At 42.9% G+C, this 22,448-nt stretch overlaps 1 protein-coding gene across 1 annotated transcript in view; it reads left to right on the top strand.

The window, feature by feature from the left end:
* Window positions 1-15,519, top strand: part of eipr1 (EARP complex and GARP complex interacting protein 1) — a 163,755-nt gene extending 148,236 nt beyond the window's left edge. The window contains exon 9 of the mRNA XM_084380417.1: window positions 11,815-15,519. Within this exon, the coding sequence (XP_084236543.1) occupies window positions 11,815-11,989 (175 nt within the window). The 3' untranslated portion in view covers window positions 11,990-15,519. The remainder of the gene's footprint in view (window positions 1-11,814) is intronic.
* Window positions 15,520-22,448: the final 6,929 nt, after the last annotated feature.

Genomic DNA, 22,448 nt, shown 5'->3' on the forward strand with positions numbered 1-22,448 from the left:
AATAAAAATAAAAATAATAATTAAAACTGCAAGCAGTGATGAACGGGCCCTCGCCCCCCCACGTACGTTGGGCTGTGGCGCCGTCAGAAGCCGCACGCCCAGATGTGTGCTTGCCCCTTGCCTGTGGAAATGTCCTACCTAAATGGGATTCGTGTCACACAAAACACAACAGTGACACCTTCAGTGACTTCCTGTGTCCAGTGGGTGGCACTATAGATACGACATAGTATTGATGCAGAGACGTATTTTGGGTGAAGAATTTGCAGAAAAAGCAGATTTTTTCAAAAGCTGAAAAGGAAGAAAGGCTGAAAAGTAATAGGTTGAAAGAGCTTAAAAAGCTGAACATTTTGATAGTTGAACGGTTTCTCTAGCTGAACATGAAGCTGAATGTTTTGATAGTTGAATGGTTTCTATAGCTGAACATAAAGCAGAATTTTTGAAAAAGCTGAAAAGGTTGAAAAGCTGAAAGTAATAGGCTGAAAGAGCTTAAAAAGCTGAACAGTTTGACAGCCAAACAGTTTCTGTAGCTGCACAGATGCTGGAGCAGTAGCAGAACCAAAGGTGAAAATGTCCCCATTAGAATGAATGGGAAAACACCTCCCAAACACCTGCAGGTTTAGAAAAAAGTGTAATGGTTATGGCCAAAATATGCATACAGTGAGTAACAGGAGACATTGCTGAACCATGTGATGTATTTTTTATTTCTGTAGAGTGAAAAATGAGGGCACAAGAGCGAGAGACAAAACCGGTACCGTCTGCTCCGCTCCAGAGATTTAGGCTCAAAGTTAACACTGCGGCTTATGGCGGAGTTGCTGGAGTTCTTGTCACTCTAGGGCTTCCACAGCCAAAACTTTAAGTCGCACATCTGAAATAAGATGATCATATGAAAGGCAACAAGATTTCCTACATTTCTATGTATATATTGTCTATGTGAAGTAAAAGCTGTGCGACCCAAATCAAGCAGAAGAGAGTTTTTTTCTAAAGTTTCTGCAGCTGCTCTGCACTCTAGCGATGATGTCACCCACTCTAGCTCACGCGATACACAACCCATTATAAACCCAGAAGAGGAGCTAAAAATCCTTCAAACTAGCTGTTCTTTCATCATTTAGCAATAAAAGCGCCACCTATTGGTTGATTTGCACCAAATTTTGGACAAACCCTCATCAGAACATCCAACACAATTACAAAAAGTTTAGTGTTAATTGGACTGTATTTCATCAAGATAGGCAAGACTGTGTGTTTGGCCACAATGTGCAGGAAATTGTTGTTTTATATTTTGGACGTTCTTTGGACTATCACAAATCTTTTAATAACTTTTTGTCAGGAGGGTCCATAGATGCTGTGTGCAAAGTTTTGTGGAAATGGGATAAATTGCCTAGGAGGAGTTCGAAAAAATGGGTTAGCGGTATTTAGCGAATTTGCGAATGGAATTCTGGCGCGAAAGTGGGCGTGGCCTACATCACACAATTCAACTGAATGCAGGGAACACATGGACATACGATTTAACAATATGCACCATGTTATGTGGGAGTTATTAGCCAAAAACGGTTTTGTCTTGATAACAGCGCCACCTGCTGGTCATTTTTGGTGTGTGAGTTACAGGGGCCAGTCTATACCACCCCAATGAGTTTCATATCCATAAGTGTTATGGTGTTGGCACAGTGCCAAATCTAAGATGAAACTGCCACCAGAGCGCCACCTAGTGTCGGATCGGTAACACATTCGTCAGGTATCCTCTGGAGGGCACTGGCAATGAGTGTACCAAGTCTTGTGTTAATCTGACCAACCGATGTGGAGATATAAAATAGTTGAATTTAAACAGCACCACCTGGTGGTCATCATCCCAAATTTTGAACAGAGCCTTAGGGCCTCATCTGGAAGTAGGATCCTGAGGTTGAAGTCATTCGGACACACCGACGTGGAGATATGCAACACTTCCTGTCCGGAGCGAAATCTGCAGGAAGTTATAATTTAATAACTCGGGTTTCTTTGGCATATGAAAATTCTTTTAATAACTTTTAGTCAGGAGGGTCCACAGATGCTGCGTGTAAAATTTGGTGCACATCGGTGAAAATGCCTGGGAGGAGTTCGAAAAAGTAGGTTTGCGACATTTGGCGAGCTAGCGAAAAAAAACGTTAGGCGGAAGTGGGCGTGGCCTATATCAGGAGATTCAGCACAATTCACTGAAGGCGGGGATATAAGGTTTTTGAATGTGTGATAAATTATGCGGGAGTTATTAGCCAAAACGCACTTTCCTTGAGTATAGCGCCACCTAGTGGTGAAAATTCATAACAACAATAGATTATAAAATTTTTCGCCAGGTCTGATCTATATTCAAACTTTGGTGAGTTTTGGGGTATGTTCAGGCAGTGAAAAATGCGATTTTGGGGATGGAACAATAATAATAATAATAATAATAATAATTAAAACTGCGAGCAGTGATGTACGGGCCCTCGCAGTCCACGCGTGTCGGGGCATGCTGCCGTCGGGGCTTGTTCATGCAACAACTTCCGTTGAGTAATGAAAAGTGAAGGCAGTCAAGGGAAAAACGGTTTTGTCTTGATAACAGCGCCACCTAGTGGTAATTTTTGGTGTTTGAGTTACAGGGGCCAGTGTGTACCACCCCAATGAATTTCATATCCATAAGTATTATGGTGTGGGCACAGTGCCAAAAACAAAATGAAACTGCCGCCAGAGCGCCACCTAGTGTCGGAGCGGTAAGACCTTCGTCAGCCATCCTCAGGAGGGCATTTGCAATAAGTGTACCAAGTTTCATGTCAATCAGACAAACGGATGTGGAGATATAAATTACTTCAATTTAAAGAGCGCCACCTAGTGGTGATGTCCCGAAATTTTGCACAGAGCCTTAGGGGCTCATGGGGAAGTAATATCCTGAGTTTGATGTCATTCGGACACACCAATGTGGAGATATGCAACACTTCCTGTTTGGAACGAAATCTGCAGGAAGTTGTAATTTAATAACTTGAGTATTCTTTGGAATATCAAAATTCTTTTAATAACCTTTCGTCAGAAGGGTCCACAGATGCTGTGTGCAAAGTTTGGTGCAAATCGGTGAAATTGTCTGGGAGGAGTTCGAAAAAGTAGGTTTGCGACATTCTGGAATTAGCAAATGGAATTGTGCGGCAAAAGTGGGCGTGGCCTATATCACAGAATTCAGCTGAATGCAGGGAACACATACATATAGGGTTTAACAATGTGCACCATATTATGTGGGAGTTATTAGCCAAAAACGGTTTTGTCTTGTTAACAGCGCCACCTGCTGGTCATTTTTGGTGTGTGAGTTACAGGGGCCAGTCTATACCACCCCAATGAGTTTCATATCCATAAGTGTTATGGTGTTGGCACAGTGCCAAATCTAAGATGAAACTGCCACCAGAGTGCCACCTAGTGTCAGATCGGTAACACATTTGTCAGGTATCCTCAGGAGGGCATTGGCAATGAGTGTACCAAGTTTTGTGTTAATCCGACCAACCGATTTTGAGATATAAAATAGTTGAATTTAAACAGCGCCACCTGGTGGTCATCATCCCAAATTTTTAACAGAGCCTTAGGGCCTCATGGGGAAGTAGGATCCTGAGTTTGAAGTCATTCGGACACACTGACGTGGAGATATGCAACACTTCCTGTCTGGAGCGAAATCTGCAGGAAGTTATAATTTAATAACTCGAGTATTCTTTGGTATATCAAAATTCTTTTAATAACTTTTTGTCAGGAGGGTCCACAGATGCTGTGTGCAAAGTTTTGTGCAAATTGGTGAAATTCCCTGGGAGAAGTTCGAAAAAGTAGGTTTGCGACATTTTGCGAGCTAGCGAAAAAAAACGGTAGGCGGATTTGGGCGTGGCCTATACCCAGAGATTCAGGAGGATTCACTGAACGCGTGGATATAAGGTTTTTGATTGTGCGACAAAGTATGTGGGAGTTATTAGGCAAAACGCACTTTCCTTGATAATAGCGCCACCTAGTGGCGAAAATTCACAATGACAACAGATTATAAAATTTTTCGCCAGGTGTGACGTATATTCCAAGTTTGGCGAGTTTTGGGGTATGTTCAGGCAGTGAAAAATGCGATCATTTTGGAAGAAGGAATAAAATAATAATAATAATAATTAAAGCTGCAAGCAGCGATGAACGGGCCCTCGCAGTCCACGTACGTTGGGCTGTGGCGCCGTCGGAGGCCTGTGCGCCCAGTTGTGTGCTTGCCCGTTGCCTGTGGAAATGTGGTACCTAATGTAAATGGGGTCCGTGTCAAACAAATCACAACAGTGACATCTTCAGTGACTTCCTGTGTCCAGAGGGTGGCGCTATAGATATGACACAGTATTGATGCAGAGACATGTTCAGGGCGAGCCCCTCTACATGTGTGAGCAATTTGATGCCAATGGGAAATTGTATGTTGAAGTTATCAGGACTTCCTGCTTGATGGCAAAAGATTGAATTTGAAGGAAAATGGCAGACTTCCTGTTGGACTGAGGGTATGTGTCCAAGAGGGTTTTTTGTGCGTCTGGTGATGATACATAAGCCTACCGAATTTGGTTCATGTACGTGCATGTAGGAGGCAGGGCTTCAATTTTGAAATATTCCGGGGGGCGCTATGGAGCCATTTAGCGCCACCTGCTCGTCATTTTTGGTGTGTGAGTTACAGGGGCCAGTCTATACCACCCCAATGAGTTTCATATCCATAAGTGTTATGGTGTTGGCACAGTGCCAAATCTAAGATGAAACTGCCACCAGAGCGCCACCTAGTGTCGGATCGGTATGACCTTTGTCAGGTATCCTCAGGAGGGCATTGGCAATGAGTGTACCAAGTTTTGTGTTAATCCGACCAACCGATGTTGAGATATAAAATAGTTTAATTTAAACAGCGCCACCTGGTGGTCATCATCCCAAATTTTGAACAGAGCCTTAGGGCCTCATGTGGAAGTAGGATCCTGAGTTTGAAGTCATTCGGACACACTGATGTGGAGATATGCAACACTTCCTGTCTGGAGCGAAATCTGCAGAAAGTTATAATTGAATAACTTGAGTATTCTTTGGAATATCAAAATTCTTTTAATAACTTTTTGTCAGAAGGGTCCACAGATGCTGTGTGCAAAGTTTGGTGCAAATCGGTGAAATTGCCTGGGAGGAGTTCGAAAAAGTAGGTTTGCGACATTTTGCGAGCTAGCGAAAAAAAACGGTAGGCGGATATGGGCGTGGCCTATACCCAGAGATTCAGGAGGATTCACTGAACGTGTGGATATAAGGTTTTTGAATGTGCGACAAAGTATGTGGGAGTTATTAGGTAAAACGCACTTTCCTTGATAATAGCGCCACCTAGTGGTGAAAATTCACAACGACAACAGATTATAAAATTTTTCGCCAGGTGTGACGTATATTCCAAGTTTGGTGAGTTTTGGGGTATGTTCAGGCAGTGAAAAATGCGATCATTTTGGCCTAAAAATAATAAAAAAAAAAATAATAATAATCACTACAAAAACAATAGGGTCCTTGCAGGTTCCCTGCTCGGGCCCTAATTAAAACTGCAAGCAGTGATGAACGGGCCCTCGCCCCCCCACGTACGTTGGGCTGTGGCGCCGTCAGAAGCCGCACGCCCAGATGTGTGCTTGCCCCTTGCCTGTGGAAATGTCCTACCTAAATGGGATTCGTGTCACACAAAACACAACAGTGACACCTTCAGTGACTTCCTGTGTCCAGTCGGTGGCACTATAGATACGACGTAGTATTGATGCAGAGACGTATTTTGGGTGAAGAATTTGCAGAAAAAGCAGATTTTTTCAAAAGCTGAAAAGGAAGAAAGGCTGAAAAGTAATAGGTTGAAAGAGCTAAAAAAGCTGAACATTTTGATAGTGGAACGGTTTCTCTAGCTGAACATGAAGCTAAATGTTTTGATAGTTGAATGGTTTCTATAGCTGAACATAAAGCAGAATTTTTGAAAAAGCTGAAAAGGTTGAAAAGCTGAAAGTAATAGGCTGAAAGAGCTTAAAAAGCTGAACAGTTTGACAGCCAGACAGTTTCTGTAGCTGCACAGATGCTGGAGCAGTAGCAGAACCAAAAGTGAAAATGTCCCCATAAGAATGAATGGGAAAACACCTCCCAAACACCTGCAGGTTTAGAAAAAAGTGTAATGGTTATGCCCAAAATATGTATACAGTGAGTAACAGGAGACATTGCTGAACCATGTGATGTATTTTTTATTTCTGTAGAGTGAAAAATGAGGGCACAACAGCGAGAGACAAAACCGGTACCGTCTGCTCCACTCCAGAGATTTAGGCTCAAAGTTAACACTGCGGCTTATGGCGGAGTTGCTGGAGTTCTTGTCACTCTAGGGCTTCCACAGCCAAAAGTTTAAGTCGCACATCTGAAATAAGACGATCATGTGAAAGCCAACAAGATTTCCTACATTTCTATGTATATATTGTCTATGTGAAGTAAAAGCTGTGGGACCCAAATCAAGCGGAAGAGAGTTTTTTCTAAAGTTTTTGCAGCTGCTCTGCACTCTAGCGATGATGTCACCCACTCTAGCTCACGCAATACACACCCATTATAAACCTAGAAGAGGAGCTAAAAATCCTTCAAACTAGCTGTTCTTTCATCATTTAGCAATAAAAGCGCCACCTATTGGTTGATTTGCACCAAATTTTGTACAAACCCTCATCAGGCCATCCAACACAATTACAAAAAGTTTAGTGTTAATTGGACTGTATTTCATCAAGATAGGCAAGACTGTGTGTTTGGCCACAATGTGCAGGAAATTGTTGTTTTATATTTTGGGCGTTCTTTGGACTATCACAATTCTTTTAATAACTTTTTGTCAGGAGGGTCCATAGATGCTGTGTGCAAAGTTTTGTGGAAATGGGATAAATTGCCTAGGAGGAGTTCGAAAAAATGGGTTAGCGGTATTTAGCGAATTTGCGAATGGAATTCTGGCGCGAAAGTGGGCGTGGCCTACATCACACAATTAAGCTGAATGCAGGGAACACATGGACATAAGATTTAACAATATGCACCATGTTATGTGGGAGTTATTAGGCAAAAACGGTTTTGTCTTGATAACAGCGCCACCTGCTGGTCATTTTTGGTGTGTGAGTTGCAGGGGCCAGTCTATACCACCCCAATGAGTTTCATATCCATAAGTGTTATGGTGTTGGCACAGTGCCAAATCTAAGATGAAACTGCCACCAGAGCGCCACCTAGTGTCAGATCGGTAACACATTCGTCAGGTATCCTCAAGAGGGCATTGGCAACGACTGTACCAAGTTTTGTGTTAATCCGACCAACCGATGTTGAGATATAAAATAGTTGAATTTAAACAGCGCCACCTGGTGGTCATCATCCCAAATTTTGACCAGAGCCTTAGGGCCTCATGTGGAAGTAGGATCCTGAGTTTGAAGTCATTCGGACACACCGACGTGGAGATATGCAACACTTCCTGTCTGGAGCGAAATCTGCAGGAAGTTATAATTTAATAACTCGAGTATTCTTTGGTATATCAAAATTCTTTTAATAACTTTTTGTCAGGAGGGTCCACAGATGCTGTGTGCAAAATTTGGTGCACATCGGTGAAAATGCCTGGGAGGAGTTCGAAAAAGTAGGTTTGCGACATTTGGCGAGCTAGCGAAAAAAAACGTTAGGCGGAAGTGGGCGTGGCCTATATCAGGTGATTCAGCACAATTCATTGAAGGCGGGGATATAAGGTTTTTGAATGTGCGACAAATTATGCAGGAGTTATTAGCCAAAACGCACTTTCCTTGATAATAGCGCCACCTAGTGGTGAAAATTCACAACGACAATAGATTATAAAATTTTTCGCCAGGTCTGACATATATTCCAAGTTTGGTGAGTTTTGGGGTATGTTCAGGCAGTGAAAAATGCGATCATTTTGGCAGAAGAAAAAATAAAATAATAATAATAATCATTACAATTACAATAGGGTCCTTGCAGGTTCCCTGCTCGGGCCCTAATAATAATAATTCGAGCGAATCCAATAGGTCCTCGCACGAGATTCGTGCTCGGGCCCTAATAATAATCATTACAATTACAATAGGGTCCTTGCAGGTTCCCTGCTCGGGCCCTAATAACAATAATAATCATTACAATTACAATAGGGTCCTTGCAGGTTCCCTGCTTGGGCCCTAATAATAATCATTACAATTACAATAGGGTCCTTGCAGGTTCCCTGCTCGGGCCCTAATTAAAGCTGCAAGCAGCGATGAACGGGCCCTTGCAGTCCACGCGCGTCGGGGCGTGCTGCTGTTGCTACATGCTGCTGTCGGGGCCTGCTCATGCAAGAACTTCCGTTGAGGAATCAAAAGTGAAGGCAGTTAAGCTGTTGTTCCATGATTTAGCAAGAATAGCGCCCCCTATTGGCGGATTTGCACCAAATTTTTCACAAAACGTCATCGGGCCATGGAACACAATGAAAACAGCTTTAGTGTTAATGGGACTGTATTTCATCAAGATATGGAAGACTGTCTGTCTGACCACAATGTGCAGGAAATTGTTGTTTCATATTTTGGCCGTTCTTTGGACAATCACAATTGTTGTAGTAAGTTTTTGTCAGTAGGGTCCACAGATGCTGTGTGCAAAGTTTAGTGCAAATCGGAGAAATTGCCTGGGAGGAGTTCAAAAAAGTAGGTTTGCGTCATTTAGCGCAATTGCAAATGGAATTCTGCCGCCAAAGTGGGCTTGGCCTACATCACACAATTCAGCTGAATGCAGGGAACACATACTGTAGATATAAGGTTTAACAATGTGCGCCATATTATGTGGGAGTTATTAGGCAAAAACGGTTGAGTTGATAATTGCGCCACCTGCTGGTCATTTTTGGTGTGTCAGTTACAGAGGCCAGTCTATACCACCCCAATCAGTTTCATATCCATAAGTGTTATGGTGTGGGCACAGTGCCAAATATAAAATGAAACTGCCACCAGAGCGCCACCTAGTGTCGGATTGGTAAGACCTTCGTCAGCTATCCTTAGGAGGGCATTGGCAATGAGTGTACCAAGTTTTGTGTTAATGCGACCAACAGATGTGGAGATATAAAGTAGTTCAATTTAAAGAGCGCCACCTAATGGTCGTCGGCCAAGATTTTGCACAGAGCCTTAAGGGCTCGTGGGGAAGTAGTATCCTGAGTTTCATATCATTTGGAAACACCAATGTGGAGATATGCAACACTTCCTGTTTGGAACGAAATCTGTAGGAAGTTGTTATTTAATAACTTGAGTATTCTTTGGAGTATCAAAATTCTTTTAATAACTTTTTGTCAGGAGGGTCCACAGATGCTGTGTGCAAAGTTTTGTGCAAATCGGTGAAATTGCCTGGGAGGAGTTCGAAAAAGTAGGTTTGCGACATTTCGCGAGCTAGCGAAAAAAAATGGTAGGCGGATATGGGCGTGGCCTATATCAGAAGTATGGTATGTTCAGGCAGTGAAAAATGCGATCATTTGGGACAAAGAAAAAAAATAACAAAAAAAAAAGAATAATCACTACAAAAACAATAGGGTCATTGCAGGTTCCCTGCTTGGGCCCTAATAAAAAATGCTCACTACAAAAACAATAGGGTCCTTGCAGGTTCCCTGCTCGGGCCCTAATAATAATAATAATAATTCACAGATATATGTAATCTTCCCAGGACCTCCGAACAGTGGATATGGCCTTTCACACATGTAGTACACAAGAATGCATGTGTGAACATTGCTATATGGATTAGATCCACAGTATGTGTAAACGTTGGCCTGCGTGTAAACAGAAACGTTACATGTAAATATGTTTCATATGGCAGAAGTCTATCATAGCTAGCTAGCTAACGTTAGCTACAAGCTGACGGTGCTAACGATGTTAGTGTTGGGCTGATACATACGACAGCAACATAAGGAGTTAGCTACGTTGACTACATAATGCAGAGTAATAATGCATTTCCCCAACCAAAACAAACTAGCTCATTACCTGTCCAAAAGAGAAACAGCTACCATGGCGTCCATTTTCAGGCCTTAGACTCCATCCATTGTCGCCATTGTTGAACAGCCACTCCAATGTTGACTCTCATTTTACTTCTTGAGCTATCCAACGTCTTTTTGTTTGTAGCCTTCTTGAGTTGAGTTGTATTCAAGCTACTGTAGGTACAGCTGGTAATGAAAAGTGGCTGTACTTTCTCTGCCATTTTGTCCGTAAACAACTCCAACACTGCTGTGAATAGACCCCAGTCATGTGCAATGAGTGATGGGCGGAGTCAGCGCAGGGTGGGCATATAAGGACAGATTGATAAACAGGTAGGCTATCCATACAATACCTTCAGCCGCTAAAATTAACTGGATGAAGTTTTTACAGCCCTGTTGCTGCCACAGTCCATGGATTTTTTTTCCTTTCTTCTCCAAATCATTTTATATTTTGATTGCTGTGTGGATGTTAAGAGATTGTATACAAATACAATAAAAATTTTTTCTGAAATGGATTACCAACCCCAGCTTAAAAGGTTTCCTTTCCATGCACATGGTAACGTCACTGTGCAAACATCCCGGCTCATTTAAGCAGCAAAACTAAACCTGTAGTTATTAACAGGACTGTAAAGAGGATACTCTCCGGAGGAAACAGCAGTGATGGAGTCGGGAGATTTCAATAATCAATGAGGTTAAACTCGTGTGTAATCGCACGCATCGTCTCTCTTAAGGGGGAGACACCCCTAATGTTTCTGCAACTGGAGTCCATTGCAGGTTATGGTATTAATATGTTCCTTAAATATTTCAACCACCCACACCCCATCGCCTATTAATCAGAATGATATTTCTTATGACCTGTCCGAGATCCTGAGATTCACGCACCACATTATACACACAGAGACGCACTGCAGCACTCCTCCTGCTTCAGTTAAATACAGCATTTCTTACAATGTAAACTGTTTCAAGATTTCATTGTTCTTTATTGCTCAACAACATTTAAAAATAGAATAAGAATCAAAGACATAATATACAAGTAAGACTAAAACTCCGTTTCCCGGGTCAGGGACATGGTCAAATAAAATTACAAGTTTTCTTTCTTCACATTCTGTGTGTGTGTAGCAGACAGCAGCACCAGGGCCGTGCCAGGAGGGCTACTCTAGCCCCATTCACACAGCCCTTTCAGTGCGGGAATCATACGCAGATTCATCCTCTGTGTGAAAGTTTCGGATGCGGAGAGGGGGGACAGTTTCGCTGCGGCTCTGATGCGCCTCTGGAGGTAGTATCAGAGCCACAGCGGAGGAGAGCCGGCTTCTGTGTGAATGGATAAGACAGAGGCACGAAGCAGGGACGTGTCGAGCTGATGGTGTTCACAGTCTGACAGCTAAACAGATCCTTCACTAATCAAATAAAAGAGAAATGACCCACAAAACAAAGTTACAGGACCAAACAACAGTACTGAGGTAAAAGCTAGTGTCTTTGGCAACCTATATGAGGAAAGAAATACCACAGTTATACATGGATATGTGTCATCCTGTCTGTCCTACCGACTCTTGGTCACATTTCTGCCCGAATTTCATTCTGGTTTAATGAACGTTTTACACAGCGTCCCAAATGAAACTTAAAATTGTTGTTGTAAACAATAAGAAACTGATAAACTGTGTCATTAAAGTTGTGCATTTGGCATTAGCTAATGTTTGCCAATTTAGTGTCTTCTAAACATTGATAGTCAACATAAGGTTTGTCAGATATGATGCATCCTCCTCTTCCAAACTCCTCTTCCAGTAGCTTAATTCTGTGTGTGTGTGTGTGTGTGTGTGCGTGCGCGCGCGCGTGTGTGTGTGTGTGTGTGTATTTGTTAGGAGTAAGGAGCCCCTAAAGGACAGCGTGGTGTCCACCTATGAGGAACATGAAGACAGTGTGTATGCAGCAGAATGGTCGTCAGCTGACCCCTGGCTCTTCGCCTCACTCAGCTACGATGGACGCCTCGTCATCAACAGGGTTCCTCGCGCACTCAAATACCGCATCCTACTCTGAGAGGCGGGGGGGGGGGACAGCTGATCCGTATGTGTGTGTAGAATTCAAGAGAGGAGATAGAAACACATCTGTACACATCATTTGCTAAAAAAAACAGTACAACATGGCGCAGTTAAGTGCGCAGTTAAGTGTGCTGTGCAAGACACAGCAAACAGCATGTGAAGGCAACAATAGTGAAAACTGTGTGTGTGATGTAAATATACTGTAGGTCATGTGTTCCATTGACCACTGTAAACAATAAAACTGTTCTGGCTATCCCAATTAAAGTAAAAAAGAGACTGGATAAATATTTGACATGGCGTGCTTCTTAAATGTTGACAGCAATCTCATAAGAGAGGAGCAAATACACAAGAAACATCCTTTTCTTCAGTCTGTGTCATGTCATTAGGTTCATTCATGTTATTTCCTCATGATTTTGTTTATCTGAATCTTTTTTCCACATTTATGTTGTGTTTTTGGCATTATACGTGTGAAAATACAGGTGTTTACTGATCCTCAACTACCAGTACTGACATTCCTTCTTTTTTGTTGCAAAACACTGAAGACACAATATCTGAGTAAAGTGAGAAAGACAAAAAATGTAAGTTAAAAGAAATTACATTTCAAATCTGAACCCCAGTGGCATGACCTTACAGTTCTCAAAGTACTTGAGGATACATCTGGTAATATACAACCCATACTTATTTTGCAAGTTTTTGCTACCAGGACGATTATGTATAGGGTTGCTACTAACTATTTTCATCAAACTTGAATCTGATGATGACTGTTTTATCAAATGATGAAGTATTAAAACTGGATTTTGTTTGGGGGGGCCATTGACAGCATAAAGCTGTAAAGTTGGGACCAAACAGTTGTTTATTTGCATATTCAGCAGACACAGGGCAACATTAGCAATAATTTAGAAGATGATGCCTCACAAAAGCCTTGCCAGCAAAACAATTGTTTTCCTATGATTCGTCGCGACACATGTGCTCCTCTCTTGTGCCTTGAAGCAGCCACGACTGTAGCGATGAGTCACGGTGTGATTGAGGCCTACCTGTTACTTGATGTTCCACTATGTTCACCAGTTAGTTGCTAAGTTTGTTTGAAACTGAACCAAGTGAAACAGTACAATACGCACGCTGTGAAACCAAAACAAGAGCTGAAAGATGGTAAAAACTCTGAAAAGAGCTGAGGGGTAGTGATAATTCTCAGTGGGTTTAATTTTCTGACAATCAAATATCACTTATTGTCAGTGATTTTAGTCTTAAAAGCCAAAGCGTGGTCCAATTGTTGAACCAAGAAAAAAGTTTAACATACCAATATATGTTTACACTGCAATTCTGGCTAGTGCCACACCTGAGCAGTTGGAAGAAGATACCTGATGTGACATTTTTTTTTTTTTGTCTCTTTCTAGTTTAGTTTGTAATGTAGCCTTTCTTTTTACTGTAGATGTAGATTCTGCTACTGCATCCCTTACCTCACCCCTTGTCCCTGTGCTCACTTCTCCCTTCTGCTCACTTCTCCCTTCTGCTCTTCCTCCATACAGTGTGCTGTGGCTGGTCGATAGTGACAGTCCGAGCCTCTATTATGGCAGACACCACTGACAGGCCTTTTAATTGCAGCTTGACTCTACGCATCACACAATTGTGCACTCTCACACACATACACACACTAGTGCCAAGGGAGGGACACGGGCACTTCATTAGCTATGCCAGTTTGGGCAAGCAGTGCCGCGGCTGAATACAGAGTATATTCATCTATCTAATCAGAGAAGCTGCTCACAGACACACACAAAGAGCCACACGCACATTAAAACCATTGTTACTCTGCAGTCAATTATTGAGATGGGAAAGCAGGGTGGAGATACAGAGGGATGGTGAGTGCTCAAAAGATAATCACTGAATCTCGCCCATCTGGAAACTTGCAATGCTTGTCATAGACACACACACGTAGCGCTCATTGTCTCTTGTACTGTCTTCAGGGCACCAGTGTAGAAAGAGATATGAGGTTGACAAGCATGCATGACAGGATCGTAGTGTAGAGTGTACAATGTGTAGGAACACATGTCTATCGCCTCTGTATGATGTTGAGGCCCTGTTTATTCTTGTTAACTCTTTCCATCTGCAAGAAGACTATTCACAGGAAGAAGGCCCCTTTCAGTCTGTCACCTTATCACCTGGCAGAGAGGACAGTGTTTTCTCTGACCATAAAGCCTTCAGATGAAGACCTTTTTAAATTAATTTACAACCTACAATCCCATTTGGACTTTCTTCCCCCTCCAAACAGACAAATTCTTCTCTCACAGGCCAATCTGAGTCCAGCATGGAGTCATCTACTCTCTCCACCTCAAGAGGAACCAAAACTGTTCTGTAACAAGGATGTGTTAATGTCAAATGTCTTTGCAATTGCAAATTAGGTAACAACGTCTGATGTCTCTCTCTCTCTCCCCCTCTCTCTCTCTCTCTCTCTCTCTCCCTGACTTCTAATCCACAAACACACTCTCCAGAGTGAAAGGACTTTGGAAACATCTTCCTTGTTGTTCCAATCCTCCTGTGCCCGTAATTTATGAAGCATCTGGTTTTCACTATCTGTGTGACATTCCAATCTATAATGGTTTCTGCACTCATCCAGATTCCAAACCAGTTCTAATTAACCATTATACCAGGATCTCACCTTCTTAATTTTGACAAATTGGGAAACAGTAAAAGAAGTTCATAAAGTTTGGCTGAGATCAAGTTTTAATGTTTAATGTGTCCTGTGTTCGGTGGAACCACAGTACCTCCTGATGGTGAGTCCTGGTACGATTGGGACAGACTTTCGGGAGATCTTTTGTTTAATACGTTTTTCTTTATTACCAGTAAATGTCTCTGATATGTTTTTTTAAATGAGTATTAAGCTAGAACTAGAATAAATATGTATGAGTGACCAATTCTACTGTATATTCAAGTGTGTTTTATGTTTTGATCCAGTTTTAATTCCTTTTTGAATGTTAAAGTGGTTTTAATAATGACATGATTTTTGTGTTAGACAAAGTCCACATATTAGACCATGGTTACATTCTGGGAAAAGTGAAGCACGTTTAAAACTATAGTTTAGTTTTAGTGAGTTCCTGTGAATTTTCACACTTTCTACTATCTACTTGGAGACAAAAAGCCGGCAGCCCTGGCCCCAGGCACGCCCGCCTCGGAGTTAACAAAACTAAGAGACATCGCTCGCACCACTGACTCCATAACTCTGCTAAGAAAGTAGGCTCTCCATCACTCATAACAGCTGGATTCACAAATGAAACAAGAGTTGGTATCTATGGCTCTCATTCATATCTTTTTAGCTTAAGAGAAATTCGGTTAGGGTCTCGATAGTATTAAAATTACTCTCGTAATATTTGAATGTTTCACCCGACCCACGATTTTACCATCGCACATGTTCATATATTCCCATTACCATCTCATTACAGTCTCCAATTTTTCGGTTATCTTTGGTTGTTTGTTTAAATTACCATTTCATTTATTTACTCTGAATTATTTAATCAATAAACATATTTAACCGTATGTCGTTGTCTGTGCAGGTTTGTTTTTAATGTGGAGAACCGATGGAAACTGTGTAGAAGTCACTACTTCCTTTATGAGATTGAATACATTAATTTAAAATTGATTAGAATTGTTACAAGTTAACCTTGTCCAGTCGGATTTGATTAATTCCCTCCAGATTATTCAAATAGACAAAACAACGGAGGTGGTGCCCCATTTAATCGCCAGTGATTCATAAATTACATTTATTATGAGTGTATCTCCTACAAATGTGTCAGTGAGTGTATCTATATGTTGTAAAGAAAGGCCATAATAAAATACAAACAGTTGATTGCTAATAGCAGCTGAGTATTTAAATCTGAATCAATGAAAGCACCTCTTTAGTATACTGAAAACTCGCCCTGGACAAACACGAAGTATGATGCATCGATAGTCAATTTGGAGATTTTGAGATATGTTATTGCTGACACTGTAAATACTCATCATACTTTGCTGAATCTAGGCATGTATAAGTTACAGCATTTTCTTGGCCAACAATAACACCTGATTGTAGCCAGAGATCGAATTTAAGAAACAAAATCAGGCCTTTCTGTCATCCACAAATATTGAGATAAATGATTTCATTTGATATTTTTATCATTTACATTACCAACTATTATCTTACAGCTCAACTGCTAATAAAAATAGCCTCATGCAAATTTAAACACAAATACACATTCTCCCAACACTGGGATTTAAATAACTACATACACACAATCTCAGTGCAAACCTGTGTAAACAAATGTAGCCAAAACATAAACAATAATACAGCCTATATATATATACTTACAACAATAAATAATTCATTAGTAAAACATTCAGTTCATAAATGACTAATTTATCTTTAATTCACTTAAAGTAACAAGCACATTTTTTTTCACAGTTTTGTATATCTGCATAAATGGATTTTGGCCACTGAGGAAATAATATTGACATATTATCAATTTAGAAAGATGTTCTTAGCAAAGGCGTAGCAAACGGTAGCAATTTACCTGTCCTCATCAGTAAAACATTCATATAGGTCAACTGTGAAAGCGGCCTATTACAACCAATATTTACTTTTCTTGTTAAGCATTACCCTCTAGTGGCCATAGTAATTATTACGGCAGCAAAAATAGGAAGTCAGATGGAGTAGTATAAAGAGCAACAAAGTAAGGAGGTTGCGGTGGATGGTTGGGTTGAACAGGTAGAGGACTTTCACCCAGGAGACTGCTGTTCTTGTCCATTGTGAAACCAAAAGTCAAGGTTAAGTTATTTTAACTTACTAATCTAGTTAAACGGGCTCTATGAAACAATTTGTAGCAATCTACATGTAGAGTCATGGTCAAAAGTTTACATTAACTTGTAAAGAACATGTTTATCATGGCAGTATTGAGTTCCAATGGTTTCTACAACTTTCATTTTTCTGTGATGGAATGAGAACACATACTATGTCACAAAAAAAATAACAATGTCACAATAAGGAATTTATTATATATATTTATATATCACATTTTCTTTGTAGTATGGCCTCTTAACTTCTTCTGAGTGTAAGGGGGGGGGGGGGGGGGTAATGTAAGGGGGAAAGGTGGGTTCTATTGTAAGCATGTACCAATTCTGATAAATACTCTGGCCAATGGTTCTGCTTAGCTGTCTCTAGGGAGTGGAGCATGTTTAACAGAGTCTGGTTAAAATGTTCTGCACTACTATTGCCTGCAAGATGGTACGGTGTTGTGTGACTTTTAGCTATGCCATAGACACAGAGCTGTTTCATTAGTGCTGACTCAAAATTGGGGCCACGGTCAGAATGAAACCAGGCTGGACAGCCGAACAGCTGTATTACAAGGGTCCACAGGGCTTTTACTGTTGTCTGAGCTGTTTAGTCACATGTGGGGATGGCCCAGGCAAACTTGGTAAACAAATCAGTGGCAACGAGGATGTTCTGATATGTGTCTGTGGGGCGGCCTAGAGACAAGAAATCTAAGGCAACTACCTCTAGGGGATAGGAGACAGCAATGGGGATTTGCTGGGCCCTGGGCTCTTTTCTCTCTCTGATGGAACTGTCATACCTCTCCTTCCATGTCCAGCCAGTAGAACCGCTGACGAATCCGGGATAGGGTCCTGTCCACACCTGCATGGGAGGTGGCCTCATGGAACTTTTTCCAGACCTCCTAGCTTTTTCCACTGTTGTAAAACTCTCTGTGCTCTGCATGACAAGGCCTGACGCTCTGGCCCTTTTGGTGCTGCCTGTCTCTCCACATACCTCTGAACCGCTTGAATGTCCGAATCACTGGCTTGTGCTTCCTCTCATTTGCTGCTAGCCCACTCATCCTCTCCTTCAGGGCTCAACTTGACGGCTGCTGAGGTTACAGCCACACCTGTATCCCACTCTTCATCTGGAATCTCGGCAGACATGGAGAAAGTTGGAAACCTGGACAGTGCATCCGCATTGACATTGCTTTTACCTGAGCGGTACTTTATCTCATAGTGGAAAGAGGCCAGCTGAGCAACCCAGCGCTGTTCCACTGCGCCCAGGCATGCAGTCTGTAGGTGAGCAACAGGATTGTTATGTGTATATGGTGAATTGTGCCCCAGTCAAATAGTCTTTAAATTTTTCGGTCACTGCCCACTTAAGGGCCAAAAGTTCCAACTTGAATGAGCTGTAGTTGGAATCATTCCACTCAGATGGATGTAGGCTTCAGCTCGCATAAGCTATCACAAGTTCACGTCCCTCCTGCACTTGCACTTAAACTGCTCCTAAACCCTGGTTACTGGCATCGGTGTAAACGATGAAGGGTGGTGAATAGTCCACATCTGTCAAGACAGGGGCTTATGTCAAAGCTGATTTTAGGCACTCGGGGGACCACTGTATCTTCCTACCCTCTGACTTTTTGTCGACTGGAATGCCTGTCAACAGCATGTTAATGGGGCATGCGATTTTAGCAAAGCCTGATGCAAAATGCCTGTAGTAGCCTGCTAGCTCTTAAAAAAGCTCTGACTTGTCTTATCGTGGAAGGAATTGGCCAGTCTAGCACAGCTGAGGGGTCAGGTCTTACCCCATTCTGGTCTACCACATGGCCCAAAAAGTTCACCTCAGGCTGGAGGAGCTTACACTTGTCTAGTCGCAGTTTCAGCCCGTACTGCCAGAGCCTCTGGAACACCTCATCTAGATGCTGCATGTGAGAGGAAAAGTCAGGTGAGTAGATTATGATATCATCCAAATATACTAGCAATGACTCTGCCACTTGACCACTTAAACACTGTTGCATCAGCCGTTGGAACGTTGCTCCAAAAGGCATGCATTCAAACTCAAACAGTCCAAGTGGGGTGGTGAAGGCCTGGGTCAGGCTGGTGACAGTCTCTTCAATCGTGGGCAGAGGACAGGCATCTTTATAAGTTACAGCATTTAATTTTCTGTAAACTACGCAAAATCTCCAGCTGCCATCCTTCTTCCTCACTAAGACTATGGGCGCAGCCCATGGGCTACAGCTTTCCTTAATCGCTCCCTTCTCTAGCATACCTGCGAGTAGGATCTTCATCTCTTTGTACATCAGAGGGAGAAGGGGTCGATACCTCTCTCTGACAGATGCTGCATTACCAGTGTGTATTTGGTGCTGCACCAGGTCCGTCCGGCCAAAATTCTTGTCATGTTTTTGCAAACACTTTTTCCCACTTGAGCAGCAGGGCACACAGCTCTTCTTGTTACTGTTTGGACAGATCAGTTTGGTTAGTCAGGTCGCTCACCTCTTTTGGCAGCTCCTGTCTCCCATGGGCAGCCGTCCCATCCACCAAAGCCACTTCAACACAGTCATCTCCCAGGGAGAGGCTCAGGTCACAACGTCCATGTACATCAGCTTTGTCTGCATGGTACAGCTTTCACAGCTTCTGGTACCGACCTATAGACACACTGTAGGGATGTGGGTTGCAGACCCGCACAGGAACTTTGCCATTCTTTACCACAGCAAGTGTCCTAGCCACTCCCATGTCGTTAGCGTCAGGCATAGATTCCACCAGGGCACAATAGTCTACTCCTCCTGGGCCCATCTGAGCATGACCCCACACCAGCACCTCACTTCTTGGGGGAACTCTTCTGCTGCGCCGGCCAGCTGGCTGCATATATCCGAGCAGCCTGTCCTCTGCCATGGTGTCCTCCAAGTGACGGCAGGTCACAAAGGCATCCTTCCAAACTCTCTGGTCTTTCCACTGTTGTGGGGAAAAAGAATCAGACTTTCCGGGCCATTTGAAGAGAGCATCCCAGCAGGCAGTCACAACATTCATGCCAATAATGAGCGGGTGTGTACAGGGTTCATCCTTCACTATCACAATCCCTCGCCCAGGTATTTTGATACCTTCTACTTCAAAATCTAACACTTAGTAGCTAGTGTAAGGAATCTCAAGGCCATTGCCTGCCCTCAACTGATAAACCACAGGGGTCATCCTAAGCTTAGGCTGACTGAAATGCTTCTCAAAGACTGTTGCATTAATGTGACATGTGACCCTGTATCTAACAGTCCTTGCAGCTGAACTCCCTCAATGGCAACCCCTATTGTTGGACATTGCCCGATAAATGCTCCTGTGGCCCTTAACTCATAAGTGGACTGGTAACCCCTGCCCCATGGACCTCAGAAGCAGGGACGGCTAGTTTAAAGCCGGTCGTGAGGCAACTGGCCTCCTACAAAACCTGGCAATATGTCCTGTCTGTCTACATTGGCGACAAATAGGCCTGCCTTGCTGATCCCAATCAACAGAACCTGAAGCTGGTTGCCGTTGGGCCCTCCTGGGCTGTGGAGACTGTGGGTCAGCTGAGGCTGCCTGAAGGAGTGGTTTTATTTCCCTTACCAATTCCTGTGTGAGTCCTTTCATCTGTGTTTTCACGTCCTCCATGATCTCTTGCTCTAAGGTCTCTTTCCAGTCGGTTTTCTGCAATGGTTTAGAGGAAACACGTGAGTTGTTCACAGAAGAGCACATTACCTCAGGTTGTGGGTCTCCATACTCTACATCAAGCAGCAGTGCGTCCTGTCGTATGGCAGCAAAGTGTTAAAGGGGAACTCCGGTTATTTGACACCTGGACCTTATTTATAGGTGTGAGTGCGCTTGTATACTCACACAGACAATTGTAGTGCAGCTCGGAGTCCTTCGGACGTTATTTAGATTCAGCCGATCATGACCGCAGCGCACGGGGGCCACGGCAATGGAGCTTCTACATAGGAATTATCTGCCGCGAAACTCGCTCATTTCACCTACATTTTGTCATGAATGGTCAGTGTTATCATCATGTCAGCTCAGCTACATTGTTGTCGTCTTCACCCAAACAAACTTTTGATGACGTCATAGACATGCGCCGCAAAAACTCAGCCGTTTCACTTTGTTTTGGTCGGCTATTTCTGTGCAACATGGCAGAATATCTGATGTAGAGGTGTCGGACGACGACTTTGAGTATGATGGGTGTCCGTACCGTTTTGAGCCAGAATACACTGACGAGGAGCTCCATGAAAGGAGGACGCGGAGGCAGCGAGCCGAACAGCTGGCCCAAGAACTGGTGGTGCTCTTGTGGACACTGCTCACCGATGACAACAGAAGAGGAATGTATTTGCTGCTCAGAGTGGGACTTGAGACCAGGGGATACACGTATTGATGTCTCCATGAATAATTGTCTGACTACTCTGGAGGATTTCTCGGCGATGATAAACCGGGCTGTGGTAGAGACTTTTTTCCGTGTCCCGAAAGTAAATTGGAAGACCCAGCCAAAGCCAGCAGGACCGAGCGGCCAACTTTCGATTGAGTAAGTAGTCTATACATGCATAAAGGGTCTATTTTCCATGAATTTGTTTGCTTTATAAGTAAATAACTTGGCGAATTTGGATATCTGTACTTTATAGTAATGGCTTGTGTAGAATACAGACCACAGACTGAAGCTATTACGCAGGAGAAATAAAGGAGAAACAGAGTTGACGACAACAAGGTAGCTAGCTGACATGATGATAACACTGACCATTCATGACAAAATGTAGGTGAAATGAGCGAGTTTCGCTGCAGATAATTCGTATGTAAAAGCTCCATTGCCGTGGCCCCAGTGCGATGCGGTCATGATCGGCTGAATCTAAATAACGTCCGAAGGACTCCGAGCTACACTACAATTGTCTGTGTGAGTATACGAGCATACTCACACCTATAAATAAGGTCCAGGTGTCAAATAACCGGAGTTCCCCTTTAATCGGGATTACGTCGTGCATAAACCTTCCAGGCCTGAGCCAATGGACCTTCACACAGCCCGGCAGCAGCTGGTCTCGCAGGGAAGCATCAGCAGGGGCATCGTTAGGGTCGTGCTGCCGCAACCTGCAATATAGCTCTCGCAACCTCAGAATGAATGATGGTACTGTCTCACCTGGGACCTCAAGACTGGGATTGGGGTTCGAGCTCCATAAAGAGAATCTCAATATAAGAACATTTTGGTCCCTTTCATCATCCTCAAGAACACTAACCTGGCGTTTAGCTTCCCCTGCTAGCCCTCCCAACACAATACTCACTTTCCTAGCCTCTGATAATTCCTGTAATACCAGCAATCCTTGTATCTGTTCTTTCCAATCCTGATATTATAAATCATCTGGCCTGGCCTTTTGAATTTTGGCAGCCAACGTGCACCAGGATACACAGGCATCATCATAGCTAACTATGCTCTTTGGTCACCACAGGTGCTCTCAAACCCAATCCTGCTGACAATGCCAAATTTTCTGTAAGGTGAGTTCTTTGTTTAATCAGATGGAGAGCAACACTGAGGAGACCAAAAGAGCCAAGCTTCAAGGTACAAAAGTTTAAAATGTATTTAACAATTTTTTTAATGCATGAGGTTTAAAAGAGTCCCAAATATATTAAAATCCCAGCGTCTCATAAAACCTGCAGTCCAGTGTGCAGCAGAGAAAAGGTGGGGGCTT

Source organism: Pagrus pagrus, assembly GCF_965226575.1.
Source record: "Pagrus pagrus genome assembly, chromosome: 18".
Classification (NCBI taxonomy): Eukaryota; Metazoa; Chordata; class Actinopteri; order Spariformes; family Sparidae; genus Pagrus; species Pagrus pagrus.